General features: G+C 42.2%; 1 protein-coding gene across 4 annotated transcripts in view; it reads left to right on the forward strand.

Annotated features, from left to right (window-relative positions):
- The window catches only part of LOC140424847 (integrin beta-1-like), a 169610-nt gene that overhangs the window by 87706 nt on the left and 63813 nt on the right, over positions 1–18091 (forward strand). For all 4 annotated transcript variants that reach the window (XM_072508341.1, XM_072508340.1, XM_072508339.1 and 1 more), the window contains exons 5-8: positions 7219–7389; positions 7482–7720; positions 8108–8266; positions 8473–8568. In XM_072508341.1, coding sequence (XP_072364442.1) covers positions 7219–7389; positions 7482–7720; positions 8108–8266; positions 8473–8568 — 665 coding nt within the window. The remainder of the gene's footprint in view (positions 1–7218; positions 7390–7481; positions 7721–8107; positions 8267–8472; positions 8569–18091) is intronic.

The following is an 18091-nucleotide window of genomic DNA, read 5'->3' on the forward strand; positions in this document are numbered from 1 at the left end:
ACCTGAACGGTGGGACAAGAGCAGGCAGCGACGCCTCCCGCCAGACCAGGGGGTGGATGGAAGACATTCCTAAAAAAGGAACTGACCGCCATGAGGGAGGCAATTAAAATGGAGTTCCAGGATGTGGTGAAAGAGGTGGTGACAGAAATAATGGCTGCCCTCTAACGCATGATAGACGGCCTGGGAAGGATGTTGGAAGCCCAGGAAAAGACTATCCTGGACCTGGAAAAGGCATCAACCGACCAGAGTGGCAGGATTGTGACTGGAGAATGAAGTGAAGAGGTTGGTGGCGGCCCAAGGGAACTTGAAGGGGAAGGTCGAGGACCAGGAAAATGGGTCCCGGCGACAGAATGTCCGTATCTTGGGATTGCCAGAGGGTATTGAGGGAAGGGACTCAATGGATTACATCACCCAAATGCTGGACAGCTTAATCAGGAGAGACAGCTTCCCCAGCTCCCCAGAATTCGATAGGGCACACTGGTTGCTCCGACCAAACCAAAACTGGGGAGCAGCCAAGAGCGATAATCGCGAAGCTGCACTAGTGCCAGGACCGGGAAAAGATCATGAGGTGGGCCCAACAAGACAAAGTCGTGCTCATTGGAGGGACACAGAATTAGGGTGCATCAGGACATTTGGGCTGACCTTGAAATAAAGAAGTTAATAAGGCAAAATCGGCACTCTACAAGAACGGGGTGAGGTTCTGCATGTTGTTCCTGGTCAGACTCTGGATAACGTACAAGAGAAAAGAGCACTACTTCGGTACCCCAGCGGAGGCTGAAGAGTTTGTGTGAACGAACAACCTGGAGAAAGAAAAAAATGCAGCGCGAGGGAAAAGGACGGAAAGCGGAGGACGAAATGGGACCAAGACTAATTGTACAGACTCTGTGTTTGAGAAGGACTGTGCTACCTCGTTCTTGGATGACAGAGAATGGGGAGAGGATAAGAGAAACAGGTGAGGGGGAGATGAAGGGAACAGAGAAAGACAGACCGATTTGGGACAGGGCGAGACCAGCCCAGGGAGGGGAACCACCGTACTCGCAGGGAGGGCTAGCACGGGAAGAAGGGAGGTAAGGGGGGCTGCGGCACATCTCTCCGGGCGGAGAGAGCGTCGGGGGGGGGGGGGGGGGGGGGGGGGGGGGGGGGGGTGGTGGTGGTGAGAGAGACTGAAAGGGGGGAGAATACGGGGGGGGGGGGGGGGGAGGAAGAAAAGAACAGGGAGGGGGTCTCACAGAACAGAAAAGGTGCAGAAAGACAGGAAAGGGTTGGCAGCGAGACGGGCACAGGCCTCAGCGTGCATGGAACAGGCCGAGGAGCCAAGATGGCGCTGCAAGCAGCTGCTTTGGAGAGCCCCTGGGCAAACGAAGACCCCAGAGTGCAGGGGCGCACCCACGTGGCTTACACACTGGGAGCACTGGGGCCCAACCTCATGGTGATAGCGGCGAGTGCGGCTATTTTGGATGGCCCCCTAGCAAAGGGGAGTGCAGGAGGGCATCCACCAGGTAAGTATGGTTAATCCCACAGGACTGGGTGGGGGGGGGGGGGTCAGAAACCCCCCACCAGGATTGTTACCTGGAATGTAAGGGGACTTAACAGCCCAGTGAAAAGATCCAGAGTCGTCGCCCACTTGAGAAGTCTGAAGGCTGACATAATCTACCTACAGGAGACACACCGGAGGGAGAAGGACAGACTAGTAATGATGGGCTGGGTGAGACAGACGTACCATACATGCTATGGGGCGAGGGCTAGGGGAGTAGCCAAATTGATCAGTAAGAGGGCGAGATTTTTTAAAATATAAATTTAAAGTAGACAATTATTTTACTTCCGGCTAGTTCATTAATCTTGAAGTTATTTTATAATCCGTGCAGCAATCAATTTATATACTGCAAGTTCCCATAAACAACAAGGATGATAAATGATCAATTTGGTAATGATGATTAAGGGGGAGAGAACATGATGAAAACTTGCCATTATTCTCTTTGAAGAGTGAGGCCTTGATTTAATATCTGACCAAAATGGTGTCCTCAATGCTGCTACAAAGCATCACCGTGTTGTGCATAGACTAGCTTTTAGTTTTTAACGAAGAGTTGGCCACAGGAAACAAATGGAATGTTGACACTTATAGCTAAAGGAATAAAGTATAAAGATAAAAGAATATTATTACAACTGAACAAAGCATTGGTGAGACTGCACCTGGAGTACTGTGCACATTTTTGGTCCCCTTATTTGAGGAAAGACGTAGTTGCATTGGAGGCAGTTGAGAGGAGGTTCACTAGATTGATTCCAGAGATGTCTTTCTCTCTTTGTAAGAATTTGTCTTATGCAGAGAGATTGGCCTATACTCTCAAGAGTTTAAAACAATGAGGGGAGAACAAATTGAGGTATATAAAATGATAAAAGCTATGGATAAAGTACATGTGGAGCAGATGCTTCCCCTTGTGGGATATTCTCGAACGAGAGTCTCAGGGTAAGGGGTAGAAAATTTCAAACAGAGATGAGAAGAAACTACTTCTCCCAAAGGGTCGTGAATCTGGAATTCGCTACTCCAGAGTGGATGCTGGGACAGTGAGTAAATTTAAGGAGGCGTTAGACATTTTTAATTAATGAAGGATTACAGAGAATGAGCAGGACGTTGGAATTGAGGCCATGATGAGACCAGCCATGATTGTATTGAACGGTGGAGCAGCTTCGAGAAGCTAAATTGCCTACTCCTGATCCTAGTTCTTATGATCTAAGAAATAACTATTCTGTCTAATTCCACGTTCCAGCTCTTTGTCTGTAGCACTGTCGGTAACAGCACCTCAAGCGCAAATATGGTGCTCTTGATGAATATGGGGATTTCTTGATTAATAAAGGGATCAGGGTTATGGGGAACAGGCAGGAGAATGGGGATGAGGAACATATCAGCCATGATTGAATGGCAGAGCAGAATCAAAAGAACAATACAGCAAAGGCACAGGCCCTTCATCCTTCCAAGCCTGCGCCGACCAAAGTACCTGCCTAAACTAAAACCGTATGCACTTACGGAGTCCGTATCCTTCCTTTCCCACCCTATTCATATATTTGTCTAGATGCCCCTCAAATGCCGCTATCGTACCTGCTCCCACTGCCTCCCCAGGCAGCGTGCTCCATATATTTACCACCCTCTGTGTAAACAAACAAAAAAAAAAAACTTGCCTCACACATCTGTTCTAAACTTTTCCCCACGCACTTTAAACATATGTCCCCTAGTACTTTACTCTCCTACCCCAGGAAAGAGCATCTGACTATCCATTCGGTCCATGCCACTCATAATCTTGTAGACCTTTATCAGGTCGCCTTTCAATCACCGTTGTTCCAGTGAGAACAGACTGAGTTTATCTAACCTCTCATCATAGCTAATGCCCTCCATACCAGGGAGCATCCTAGTAAACCGCTTCTGTACCCCTTATGGTAGTGTGGCGACCAGAATTGTACACAATATTCCAAATAGGGCCTAACTAAGGTCCTGTACAGCTGCAACATGACTTGCCAATTTTTATATTCAATGCCCTGACCGATGAAGGCCAGCATGCCTTTTGCCTTCTTGACCACCTTATCCACATACATTGCCACTTTCAGTGATCGGTGGACATGCACGCCCAGATCTCTCTGCCTGCCAGTGCTCGCAAGAGTTCTACCATTTATTGTGTAATTTCTACATGCATTGGACCTTCCAAAGTGCATTACCTCACACTTGTCTGGATTAAACTTCATCTGCCATTTCTCTGCCCAACCTATCTATGTCATGCCTTATCCTCTGACAATCCTCAATACTATCTGCCACTGCACCAATTTTTGTGTCGTCTGCGAACTTACTAATCAGACCAGCTACATTTTCTTCCAAATCATTTATATACACCACAAACAACAAAGCCCCCAGAATTGATCCCTGTGGAACGCCGCTAGTCACAGCCTTCCATTCAGAAAAGCACCCTTCTACTGCTACCCTCTTGTCTTCTGTGCCCAAGCCAGTTCTGTATCCTACTTGCCAGCTCTCCTCTGATCTCATGTGACTTCACCTTTTGTACCAGTCTACCATCAGGTACCTTGTCAAAGGTTTTGCTGAAGTCCATGTATGCAACATCTACTGCCTTCCCCTCATCTATCATCTTTGCCACTCGATCAAATTAATGAGGCATGACCTCCCCTTCACAAAACCATGCTGGCCATCACTAATAAGTTCCTTTGTTTCCAAATGTGAGTAAATCCTATCTCTAAGAATCTTTTCCAATAATTTCCCTACCACTGACGTAAGGCTCATCAGCCTATAATTTCCAGGATTATCCCTGTTGGCCTTCTTAAACAATGGAACAACATTGGCTACTCTCCACTCCTCATCCATCAAGTCCTTCTCTTTGGTGAATACTCAGGCAAGGGTATTCATTTAGTATCTCTCCCATTTCCTCTGGTTCCATACATAGATTCCTCCCTCCAATATCCTTGAATGGACCAACCCTTTTCTCTGGCTACCCTCTTGCTCTTTGCATATGTATAAATCGCCTTAGGATTTTCCTTCATTCTGTTTGCCAACAACATTTCATGATCCCTTTTTAGCCTTCCTAACTCCTACCTCAAGTTCCTACTTACTTGCTTTTTATTCTTCAAGGGTTTCATCTGTCCTAAGACTTTTAGACCTTGCGAATGCTTTCTTTTTCTACTTGACAAGGTTTATAATAGCCCTCGTTATCCAGGGTTCCCTACATTTGCCACCCTTATCTTTTGTCCTCACAGGTTCATGCAGGTCCTGAATTCTACTCGACTGACATTTGAAAGCCTCCCACATGCTGGATGTTGATTTTCCCTCAAACAGCCTCGGCCAGTCAACACTCTCCAGATCTTGCCTAATGCTGTTGTAAATAGCCTTCCCCCAGTCTAACACCTTCACCTGAGGACCACTCTTGTCCGTTTCCCTAAGCAGCTTAAAACTTACAGAATTATGATCACTGTTCCTGAAATGATGATCTACTGAAACTTCAATCACCTGGCCGGGCTCATTCCCCAGCACTAGGTGTATGAATTTGTACGTTCATAGAACATACAGTGCGGAAGGAGGCCATTCGGCCCATCGAGTCTGCACCGACCCACTTAAGCCCTCACTTCCAACTATTCCCGTAACCCATTAACCCCTCCTGACCTTTTTGGTCACTAAGGGCAATTTATCATGGCCAATCCACCTAACCTGCACGTCTTTGGACTGTGGGAGGAAACCGGAGCACCCGGAGGAAACCCATGCGCACACGGGGCGAATGTGCAGACTCCGCACAGACAGTGACCAAGCAGAGAATTGAACCTGGGACCCTTGCGCTGTGAAGCAACAGTGCTATCCACTTGTGCTACCGTGCTGCCCATGGTATGGCCCCTTCCCGAGTGAGGGTATTTGCTTATTGTTTCAAGAAACCCTCCTGGACGCTCCTTACAAATTCTGCTCCATCGATGCCTCTAGCAGTAAGTATGTCCCAGTCAATATCGGGAAAGTTAAAATGATCCACCACAACAACCCTATTGTTTATGCATCTTTCCAAGATATGTCTGCATATCTGCTCCTCTATCTCCCTCTGGCTGTTAGGAGGTCTGTAGTAAACCCCCAACATTATGACAACACCCTTCTTATTCTTGAGTCCTACTCTTATTGCCTCGCTGCCTGAACCCTCCAAGATGTCCTCAGCACAGCTGTGATATTCTCCTTAACGAGTATTGCACCTCCCCATCCCTTTTGCATCCCCATCTATCCTGCTTGAAGCATCTAAATCCTGGAATGTTTAGTTGCCAATCCTGTTCCTCTTTCAAACAAGTTTTTTAATAGCAACAAAATCATAATTCCACGTACTAATCCAAGCTCAGTTCATCTGTTTTACCTGAAAAACTCCTCGCATTGAAACTAATGCACTTCTTCCCACCAGCCCCACTGCGTTGACCAACCACTCCCTGCCTGCTCTTCCACTTAATTTTACTAGCCTTAGTCTGTAACTCACCCTCAGTTAATTCTCCCACTGACCTACTGCTCTGGTTCTCACTCCTCTGCCATACTAGGCAGTTCAATCTGTTTCTCTGCCTTCCACTTTTCTCCTTACTAGCTTTTCTTTCTGCCCCTTCTTTACTACCCTCTGACTTCCTGCATTGGTTCCCACCCCCCTGCCACATTAGTTTAAACCCTCCCCAACAGCGGTAGCAAACAACCCCCATAGGACATTGGTTCCAGTCCTGCCCAGGTGTAGACCATCCGATTTAGAATGGTCCCACCTCCCCCAGAACCGGTTCCAATGTACCAACGCTCTGAATCCCTCCCTCCTGCACCATCTCTCAAGCCATGCATTCATCCCGTCATTCCTACTCTGACTAGCACGTGGCACTGGTAGCAATCCCGAGATTACTACCTTTTGAGGTCCTACTTTTTAGTTTATTTCTTAAATCCCTAAATTCAGCATGTATCAGTGGGTCAAATGGCTTAATTTTGCTCCTATATCTCTTATAGTCTTAACTCTTCACCATATACCACTCATATTACTGCTCTAATTGCTTTGTTTTGCTGGTAGGCGCTGTTGAGTTTAACCGTCTTTCATTTTTTGTGGATTGTCACTTTGTCTTGGTGCCGTCTTAATAGAATCATAGAATCCTACAGTGCAAAAGGAGGCCATTTGGCCCATCAAGTCTGCACTGGCCCTCTGAAAGAGCAATTTTAGCATGGCCAATCCACCAAACCTGCACATCTTTGGACTGTGGGAGGAAACCGGAGCACCCGGAAGAAACCCATGCAGATACTGGGAGAGAGTGTAAAGTCCATGCAGATAGTCACCCGAGGCCTGAATTGAATCCGTGTTCTTGGTTATGTGAGGCAGCAATGCTAACCATTGTGCCACAGTGCCATGCTTACTTTGGTGCCCATGTCTGATCTAAGAATAAAGATGTAATTCGGAACTAGGCTTTGTGTGTACGGCATTGTAATGATTAAAATTACTTAAAGCATCGATGCAAGGATGCAAACATCTTGGATATGTCATTACCCTGTGTGAATTCTTTCTTCTGTGGACTGTTTTCATAGAACGAAGAAAGCAGTATTTGTAATATTCAATCATTCACAATTCACACGATATAAAGCTTAAGTGCTATTCGGAGGCCCGAGAGAAATTTTCCTGAACAATATAAAACTTGTGGATTACATTTCATATGTCCATTTCTAACACTGGATTTTACTTTTCCCAGGAGAGCCACAAACCTTTCCACTGTATTTTAAGAGAGCTGAAGACTATCCCATTGATCTCTATTATCTTATGGACCTCTCTTTTTCTATGAAGGATGATTTGGAAAATGTGAAGAAGTTGGGAACAGCGTTGCAAATTGAAATGGGGAAGATAACTTCTGATTTCAGAATTGGTAAAAATGATCTTTTATTTATGTTCATTTTCTCATGCTTTGCATTTAACAGAGACAGCACTTCATCTTGTGAAAAACCTGTTCTTATTTAGGATTTGGCTCTTTCGTGGATAAGACTGTAATGCCTTACATCAGCACAACCCCAGCCAAAAGGAAAAATCCTTGCACAAATGGTGAAGTATGTACAAGCCCGTTCAGCTACAAAAATGTCCTATCATTGACCAATGATGGATCAAAATTCAATGAACTTGTAAGCAACCAAACTATTTCTGGAAACCTGGACTCTCCAGAAGGTGGTTTTGATGCCATAATGCAGGTGGCTGTCTGTGGGGTAAGTGATAATTATATTCAATTAGTATTTTGAATGATTCCAGTATTCTGTGTCCCTTAGCTCACTTCATTATTCCGAAGATTGTATTCAATTGTTCTGAATCTATTTTCACTCGTTAATTTATTTCTTCTAGTTCTAACTTTCATTTATATACCATCTGCGCATTTAATGTTATTATGCATTTTGACCTCCTTGACTGTTTTCTATACTTGAAAGCTTAAGCTTTTCCACTATATTTTCACCGTGCTGTCCTTTAGTTTAGCATGCTCGTGTTACTTTCTTATGGGCTCTTTGTTTCCATCACGTTTCTTTTTCCAAAGTAAATCTATTCTGAACAGCATTACGCAAGTAATTTGGGACATCACTTAATAATTTTGTCTCTCATAGGAAAGAATTGGCTGGAGAAATGTCACTCGATTGCTCGTGTTCTCTACAGATGCAGGATTTCACTTTGCTGGAGATGGTAAACTAGGTGGCATTGTTCTACCAAATGATGGGAATTGCCATCTCAATATGGAGGGTCTCTACACCATGAGTGATCATTTTGTAAGTTTGCCATTTGATCTTGGCAGTATGGGTCCTGGGAGTGTTATTTAGATTTTACATAGTTATTTAGTTTTTATTAGTTATTGAGTTTTTATTAGTTATTGAGTTTTTGCTAGTTATTCAGCCTGCCTTTAGAATAATTTGTGTAAAATATTTAATGTTCTGCCAGTGTCAAATTACTTGTATTTCTGAAATTTTGTCAATAGGATTACCCATCCATTGCTCATTTGGTACAGAAACTTAGTGAGAATAATATTCAGCCTATCTTTGCTGTCACAGAAGAGTTCAAGGGTGTGTACAAGGTAAGTGCTTCCAATTACACTGAAATTTTAGCTATATTCTGTATTAATCTTCTATAATCGGAGGTGCAAAAAAGCAGTCTAAAACTAAAATTTGGCAAAGTCATATTCAGTAAGTATATAGCAATGGCAGACAGTCATTATGCCCCTCAGTTTAATCTGTACCTCCACCTGATTTCGATGTCTTTGCACTTTATCCTTTAGCACACTTGCCTAACAAAAAGCTATGGGTGTTGGTCCTCAAAATTCAGTTGTCCTTGCATCAGCAGCTTTTTGAAGGCAAGAGAGTTACAGATTCCCACTACATTTTGTGTGAAGACGTGGTTCCTTTTTTAACTACAAAATCATCTGACTCTTAATTTTAAAATGCCAACTTCTGGATTTCCCACAGATGAATTTATTTCTCTATATCTACCGTACTGAATCCTTTAAGCACTCTAAATACTTCATTAGATCATCACACAACTTTGTACACTAAAGGGCATACAATCAAATTTTTGAAAGTTGCCGTCATATTTTAATCCATTTAAATCTGTACTGCACCCCCTCCAAGATCAGTATACCATTTCCTAAAGTTATGTATCTACTGTGAGTGCATAACTTCTTTACTACTACCCTGGGATTAAACTAGATTGCCTGCTCATTTGCTGGAATATGGCTTGATGCAAAATGCATTATGACATCATCTACTCATTGAAAACCTTTGGCAAACTGTTAAGATTCCAGTTCAGTAGATTGTAACTTTTATTTTTGTTTTGCGTCGTGGATGAATACGGGCCTGCCAATTAACTTTTATCAAAGTAATGGAACATTTATTAAGCAAGAAAATATTAACTATAATCCACTTACTCCTTAAACCCAACTATACCTTTACAGTTATAATAATAACCTTTTATTGCCACAGATTTGAAAGGATAACACAAGTTACAATTTACCTTGTACTCAAATGTTCTCAATAAGTGCACAGTCCATGTAAACCAATAGGCAAAATGTTGCCAAACTCAACAGATTTTTGAAACCAAGTGACAGGTGCCACCCAAAGCAACTGCTGTGGATTTTTTCATCCAACCCCCAGATGCTTGTCACACTGAGCCAACTGGTCTCATGAGGGTTATCAATCGCTATTCTAGAAGGCTACACTTTGTAATCTTCTCCCAAGCAACACTTTTTCTCAGATACCTTCACCAAAGATCCACATCTAGGATTTCAACCTCTCTATGTTGTTTTGTCATGGATCACCACTTGCATTCAAGCTTCCATGCAATCTCTTGGGCATCCAGCCATGCTAACAGAAGACTACTACTTCACAGACTGTATTGAAGTCCCCAACCTTAGGATTACTTCTGATGTCTGGCTTCTCACTAGCCGACCTCTCAAGGTCTGCACTTTGCAGCTCTGTCTTTTAACTGGGAGCCGCTCACTGATCCTTCCCTTAACTTCAGTGAATAGCATCTTGTTCAGATTCTGGTTCTTGTGCCTTTTACTTCAGCCTTCCTGGGACGACTCATTTCATTTCTTAGATCAACAGCAGTGCAGCTCACAGACACCCCAGCTCTTATCAAACTGAAACTAAAAAAGCAGAAGTGGAGCTCAGCTCCACCCACACTCTGACATCACTCCAGTAACATGAGCAGTTCCATTTCTTAAACACCCATTTCTTAAACACCCATTTCTTAAAGGGTACTCTCAAGTGACACCTCTTTCTCTCCCCCCCCCCCCTCCCCCCAAGAAAAACAAATAAACCATCAACTTCAAGATGGTTTCATTTTTCACCTTTTCACCATCCTTAAGAAATGCACACAGTAAATATACTTTTTGTTTCAAAAAAACAACACATGCAAACAGGTACAATAATATAGTCCATTTTTTCCCTTTTTCCTCCAACTGAAATTTGTCTTGATTAACAGTCTCTTTGCACAAGAAGGTCTCTGCACGATCCATCCATTTCTCCACGCCTCGGCATTTCTCTTTAAAGTCAGATAATTTAGTTCAATCTGATCATAAGAGTGCCTTGCAATTCTCCAACACAGGAGCGTTGGTGATCTCAGATTTCAGGCAGTCAAAAATACCTGTTGAAAGTCCGCTGTCCATTGAACTTTTCGACATTTCTTAAGCAAGTCCATCAGTGGAGCAATCATGCTACAAAATATTTTCACAAATGTTCGATCAAATCCACTCGTGCCAAGAAATCGCATTATTTCCCGTCGTCTTGAGGGTTTCGAAAACTCCTCGAGGAAAGTGATTCGGGCTTTTCCAAATTCACTTTTGGCTAGGTTTATCACCAAACCCGCCTCCTGAAGTCGATCGAATAACTCCATCAGATGTGTTAACTGTTCTTTCAATGTCTGGCTGAAAATTACCAGATCGTCGATGTATACCGCACAATTGGGTAATCCTGAAACGACTTTGTTAGTTAACCGTTGAAATGTAGCTGGGGAGTTTTTCATGCCAAATGGCATAACTTGCTATATACCATCTCGAGTCACAAAAGCTGAAATGTCCTTTGCCCTTTCTGATAAAGGTACTTGCCAGTAACCTTTAAGTAAATCCAGTTTGATAAAAACTGATTGTCCCACTTTCTCAATGCAATCCTCCAAACGTGGGATAGAATAAGAGTCCGATCTTGTAACTGCATTAACCTTTCTATAGTCCCCACACAACCGTTGGGTACCGTCTGGTTTAGGCACCATCACTATGGGTGAGCTCCATTGGCTGCAACCCACTTCAATTATGCCATTTTTAAGCATACTCTCAATCTCTTTGTTCACCTGTGCCAATTTTAAAGGGTTAAGTCTATATGGATGTTGTTTGATTGGGACAGCATTTCCCACATCTACATTATGTATAGCCATTTTAGTACTTCCCAATTTACCTCCACAAACTTGCCCATGTGACATCAATAACTCTTTCAGGTCAGTTTGTTTTTCCTCTGGAAGATTAACTCAACAATTTATCCCAATTTTTAAGAACATCCTCATTTTCCAATTTAATTTGAGCTATGTCGAAATCACAGTCATTGGATTTGGTTCGTCACTTTGAGTTAGAATCATTAAAACCTCCTTTTTCTCTCCTTCGTTTCAAAGTACCTTTTAAGCATATTCACATGACACACACGTTGATTCTTCCTTCTATCTGGTGTTTTTACCACATAATTCGCCTCACTTAGTTTCCTTTCAATCTGATAAGGTCCACAAAATCTAGCTTTTAAAGGTTCACCCACCACTGGTAACAATACTAAAACTTTATCTCCACAGGCAAAACTACGAACTTTGGATTTCTTGTCCGCGACCCGTTTCATCACATTTTGTGCAACTTTCAAATGTTATCTAGCCAATTCACCTGCTCTATTTAATCATTCCCGCTAAAATTTGACATGTAATCCAATAATGTACGTTCTGATTTCTCACTCACCAATTTTTCCTTAATCAATTTAAGTGGTCCTCTTACCTCATGACCAAAAATTAGTTCAAAAGGACTACATTTTTTGACTCATTAGGAGCATCCCTAATTGCAAACAGTACGAATGGAATTCCTTTATCCCAATCCTCTGGATAATCTTGACAATACGCCTTCAACATGGTCTTTAATGTCTGTTGCCACCTTTCTAACGCTCCCTGCGATTCTGGATGGTACGCAGTTGATTTAAATTGTTTCATTCCTAAACTATCCATTACTTCCTTGAATAACTGGAGGTAAAATTTGATCCTTGATCCGGTTGTATTTCTGTGGGTAGTCCATATCTATTAAAGAATTTAAGTAACTCCTCCACAATCTTTTTAGCTGTAATATTATGTACTGGAATGGCCTCTGGAAACCTAGTAGACACATCCATTATAGTCAAAAGATATTGATTCCCACTTTTTGTTTTAGGAAGCGGTCCTACACAATCGATTAGGACCCTTGTAAAAGGTTCCTCAAGTGCTGGAATGGGTATTAAGGGCGCTGGTTTTATCCCTGCTTGAGGTTTCCCTATCACTTGACATGTGTGACATGATTGATAAAATTTAACTATATTTTTATGTAGTCCAGGCCAATAAAAATATTTCTGGATTTTAGCTTGAGTTTTCCTTATCCCCAAATGACCTGCCACTGGTACTTCATGTGCAACTCCGCAACACCTCCTTTCTATACCCTACCGGCAATACTACTTGATGAACTTCTGTCCACTTTTCATCCGCCTGCATATGCAAAGATCTCCATTTTCTCATCAAGACATCACTTTTATGGTAATAACACTCTGGTATGCATGCAGATTCCTCTTCCGTGTATGCTTTCTGATACATCCGTTTTATTTCTATATCTTTTTGTTGTAACTCCGACAATTTTCCTGAACTAAAAATATCCGCCTCGTACTCCACCTGTTCTTGTTCTTTTTCAACCATCTGATCAAAAATCGTTTCTGATAATTGAACTTCAACTTCATCTTCACTCTTTGATTTCTCCTCTTGTCTTAACCTGTGACTTTGCGGCCTTGTTACTACACAATCTGGAAAAATCCCAGGATATTCGTCCTTCAACACTTCAGTTGCCTGATTTTCCACTGACTTATCAACCACAGTAGGCATTGTCATGATATCCATATTAACATATCATGGTGCAATCACACACACACACTGATGGACAGGTAGATGGACCAACCAACACACACACAACATCACAGCCAATCACCAGTGAGAGCACACGCACTATAAAACAGTGAACACCACAGTTCCCGCTCATTCTACCAGGAGATAGCTCAGAGCACAGAGCTCACAGCGTGCCACTCCGACATACACCATGTGCTGAGTGCCTCACAAAGATAGTGCTAGGACTGGGTCCACATGTTAGCTGGTGAAGTACGAACCACAGCCAGAAGTTAATAGTTATTATTGTACAGAATAATAAAACAGAGTTGTACCATCCACAACCGTGTTGGTTCGTTTGTGTATCGGAACACCCAACACGACAGGCATCACTCCCACTTGCAATCCAGCTATATCATTACCCAAGATATTCCTGGACAAGATAATTTCTCTATTACTCCTACTACCACTTCACCACTCTTCACTGGACTTTCCAACCATACCTTATATAATGGAATGCTACTCATCTCACCCTGAATTCCATGTATTACCACCTTTTCTGGCAACATTCTTCCCAAACTACATAACTCCTCATCTCTTACCATTAAAGATTGACTAGCTCCCATATCTCTTAAAATTGTGACTTCTTTACCTGCTCCTCCTGATACATATGAGTAAACTTTACCCACACAAGTAAATTCTTTAAAGACATCTGGCACCTTCTTATCAATCAATCTTGATCAGGCTGTACAATCTTTTGCACTTCCTTCGCTTCACTTGGGCTTTCCTTTACCACTTTAACAAACCCCACTGTCTTATCCTGTTTTACCACATCAGCCTTCCCAGTGCTTTTCTTCAACTACCAACACTGTGACATTACATGGCCTAGTTTATTACAGTGAAAATATTTTAAACTTTTCATGTCTCTTCCACCCTCCTGGATTTCTTTTTTAATCTGAGGTACACTCTCATTATCTCCCATCAGATCACCTTTACCGTTACACTTGAGTATTTCTCATGTCCCCAGTTTCTATCCCTCACAGGCTGAAACTGATGTCGGAAACCAAGCTTTGATTTATGAACTAATTCATAATCATCTGCCATTTCTGCTGCTAATCTCGCAGTTTTAACCCTCTGTTCTTCCACATGAGTTCTCACTACATCAGGAATTGCATTTTTAAACTCCTCCAAAATTATAATTTCTCAGAGAGCTTCATACGTTTGATCTATTTTCAAAGCCCTTATCCACCTATCAAAATTACTCTGTTTGATCCTTTCAAACTCCATGTATGTTTGACCAAATTCTTTCCTTAAATTTCTAAACCTTTGTCTGTAGGCTTCAGGCACTAGTTCATATGCACCTAAGATGGATTTTTTCACCTCCTCTTACGTCCCAGAAACCTCCTCCGGTAGTGATGCAAACACTTCACTAGCCCTACCTACCAGCTTTGTTTGAATCAGTAATACCCACATGTCCTGTGGCCATTTCATTTGTTTAGCTACCTTCTAAAATGAAAAGAAAAAGGCTTCCACCTTCTCCAACCTTGGCAATGCTTGGACATATTTAAATAGATTCCCACCAAGCCTTCAACTTTATGACACTCTTTGTCACTATCCTCATCACTATCATCCAACTGTACGTTTCCCTTTACGTCTGCCAATTTTAACTGACTGTCATGTTTCATGGAGTTCAAACTCTCTCTCTTTATCTTTTTCCCTGATCTGTATCTCCCTCTTTCTTTTTGTTCTGCTAGGGCTATTCATTCTTTTCTCCTTCTCCCTCCTTTTCTTTTTCCTCTCGCTCTCTTTTGTATTCAAGCTGCTTTAATTCTTTCACATGTTCCATTTGTTTAATTTGCAACTAAATTTTTGCCATTTCCAATGAGTCAGACTCTATATCAGGCAACTTTAAATGCTTAACAACCGCGATAATTACCTCATCTTTTCGCATTTTGACAGGTATTGTTAACTGCAATGTTTTTTGCCAAATCTAACAGTCTACTTTTAGTCTCTGTCCGTAAGGTACTGTGTGTGACCGTCTCCACCCCGAAAAACTTCTGAGCCTCTGAAAGAGCCATTGTCCACAACACACTCCCCACTTAAACTAAAATACCACACATGAAAAGCAACCACCATATGCTCACCCCTCACTGTCTTTAAGTTCACTAAGCCAATCCAATAGATAGACATTTATCCCCCTCGAGCCCCCAATTGTTATGGGCCAGGGTTTAGAGAATCCATAAGTGTATCATGACGTTCACCTGACCCACAACTTTTAATAGATTGTGGTATGGGGAGCACACGGCTTACTCGACAGGTATGGTACAGCAGAAAATGGACCAGTGGTTTTAAAATAAAACAATGTTTATTCTATGAACACAAGTTAACCTTTTTAAAACAAACAGTGAACATCTTAGCAGCCAGTAAATCAAATACACATCCCAAAGAATACAACACTAAATAACCTGTATGCTGTCCTTTTTACCATCCAAAAGACTTAACAAACCTTCAAACAGGAGCGCATTAGATTTATATTCAATGCTGAGACCTTTTTTACAATTCTGAGTTCACCCAAATGATCCATAGATCGTCTTTGGATGGCTTAGATCAACAGCAGTGCAGTTCACAGACACCCCAGCTCTTCTCAAACTGAAACTAAAAAAACTGAAGTGGAGCTCCTCTCCACCCACACTCTGACATCACTCCAGTAACATGAGCAGTTCCATTTCTTAAAGGTACATTTCTTAAACACCCATTTCTTAAATGGTACACTCACGTGACACTACTCTCAATAGGAGGGCATGAAGCTAGAGAAATCTATAATTGCTTTAATTACTTAGAAGGTGAAGACGACACCAAAATACAAGTAATACTCAAAAAATTTGATGAACACTAAGAGTCCGTCTGGTGAGATGCTGGAAAGATTTAACAATTGTCATAAATGCCAGAGAAACGGAGGGCCCATCACTGATTTTATTACAAATCTTAAGTTAATACCACAAGGTTGTGATTATGCTGCTTTCAGAGACACTGTGATAATGAATCAATTAATTTCTGAGCTATCTGATAAAAATTTGAGGGATGAACTATCACAAAATAAGCATCTAACACTCGAAATTGCTGTACAAAAAGACCTTGCTTATGAACAAAAACAAAATCAATACTTTGAATCTCTACAAACACAGAATCATTATTTAGAAAACAAAATCGGTAAAAGAGGCGCCAAAACTTACCACGAGGCAAGGGTGAAACAGAGGAAGCTGGAAGTTCTGAGTGGCAGCCATCTTAAGAAAGGAGCCGCATATGCGCAGTTGTGCAAAAAGCGCACAGTAAAGGAACCTCTAATTGTGCATGCACAATCGAGTCCTACGCAAGATGTCACGAGCGTCATGACATCAGAGGACCAGGACCACGCCAAAGGGAAATGCACAAAAATGAACAAAAAGACATTTAAAGCTGCAAAACCCAACTTTCTTACTTCAAAAGACAAAACAATGCCCGAACTTACACCAGCAGTTGAAAATAACTTTTGCAACACCCTGGAACAAGCAGTCTGCACCACCCAAAGTGAAGAGCACCATGAAAAATCCGAAACCAAAGAAGATGATTTGTTCATTGAACATGAAGAGAACGATAACAACTCCAAAACAAAAAGAGATGATTTGTCTATCGAACAATACACACAATACTACTCCGACATGGCTGAGTTATTCAGAGATCCTGACCACAGCATCAGCAACACGGTTGAAAAGCTCAACATGACTCTTCTCATGGTAGGTGAATCCAATACCATGGTGCCATGGCAGATCGTCGATACATTGGATGACAGCAATACCCAAGACGAAGATGACGCCACACAGAGCACAGAATGACTCCGTTGAGAGAGCACAGATCGACTCTACAGCGAGAACACTGCACGACTCCACAAAGAGAGCGATGACAGACTCCACGGAGAGCGCGATGAAGGACTCCACAGAGAGAGCGATGAAGGACTCCACCGAGTGACGCAAGCCTCCACAGACAGCTCGGTGACAGACTCAAAAATGGAAGCAAGCAAGCACTCCATAGCGAACGCCATGCATGAACAAGACCATGAAGATCTATCAAGCTTATTTGAGCCACCAGAAGAAGACTATGAAAGTCTACCCAGCTCATTTAACCAACAAGAAGAGACTGAATGTCAACCCACTGTATGTGAGACAAGTGACGAAGAAATCACAATTCCCATACAGGATGTGCAGGATCACAGCGAGACTGACATACTCAGCTCGTCTGCACAGAAGTACTCAATAATCAGAGGAGGGCTACTCGTGAGTCCCGAGAGACCACGTCAATAGAAATCCTGAAGATTTTGACTCCAGAAGAGGAGCACCAAGAAACCAAAGATGATTCAAGTGAACCAGAAATGATTCCAGAAGAGGAGTACCAAGGAAGCAAAGAAGAATCAAATCCACCATAAAATGACTGATGTCACCAACATCAATGCAACATCAGATCATTCTCACAATTCTCAAGAAGAAACTCTCAATGTAACAGATACCACAAAGGACACTGACACCAATAACTGTGACAATGACTCACATCATCCAAACGGAACACTCATTGAGCGCAACAGCAACAAGAGCAACAACAACAACACCAAGTGCTACAGTACAACGACAGCAACATCAAAAACTACAAGCACAACAACAAAAATTACAAGAACAACAGTGAAAACAACAAAATCAGAAACAACAAGCATGACTAAAGCAACAACAAGAACGACAACAACAAAAACGACAACGAAAGTGAGCAAGACAGAAACAACAACAATGAAACAACAACGTGTACAACATGGTACAACTCTGCACATGAAGGACAATGACAGCACACTGCAAAACAATGGCAAAAGTACAAACATGCCATGGCATGGCAATAAATCTCACAAATTCACATTTGCTTCACAACAAACAAGCAACCCAGCT

This window comes from Scyliorhinus torazame, chromosome 6 (genome assembly GCF_047496885.1).
Source record: "Scyliorhinus torazame isolate Kashiwa2021f chromosome 6, sScyTor2.1, whole genome shotgun sequence".
Lineage (NCBI taxonomy): Eukaryota > Metazoa > Chordata > Chondrichthyes > Carcharhiniformes > Scyliorhinidae > Scyliorhinus > Scyliorhinus torazame.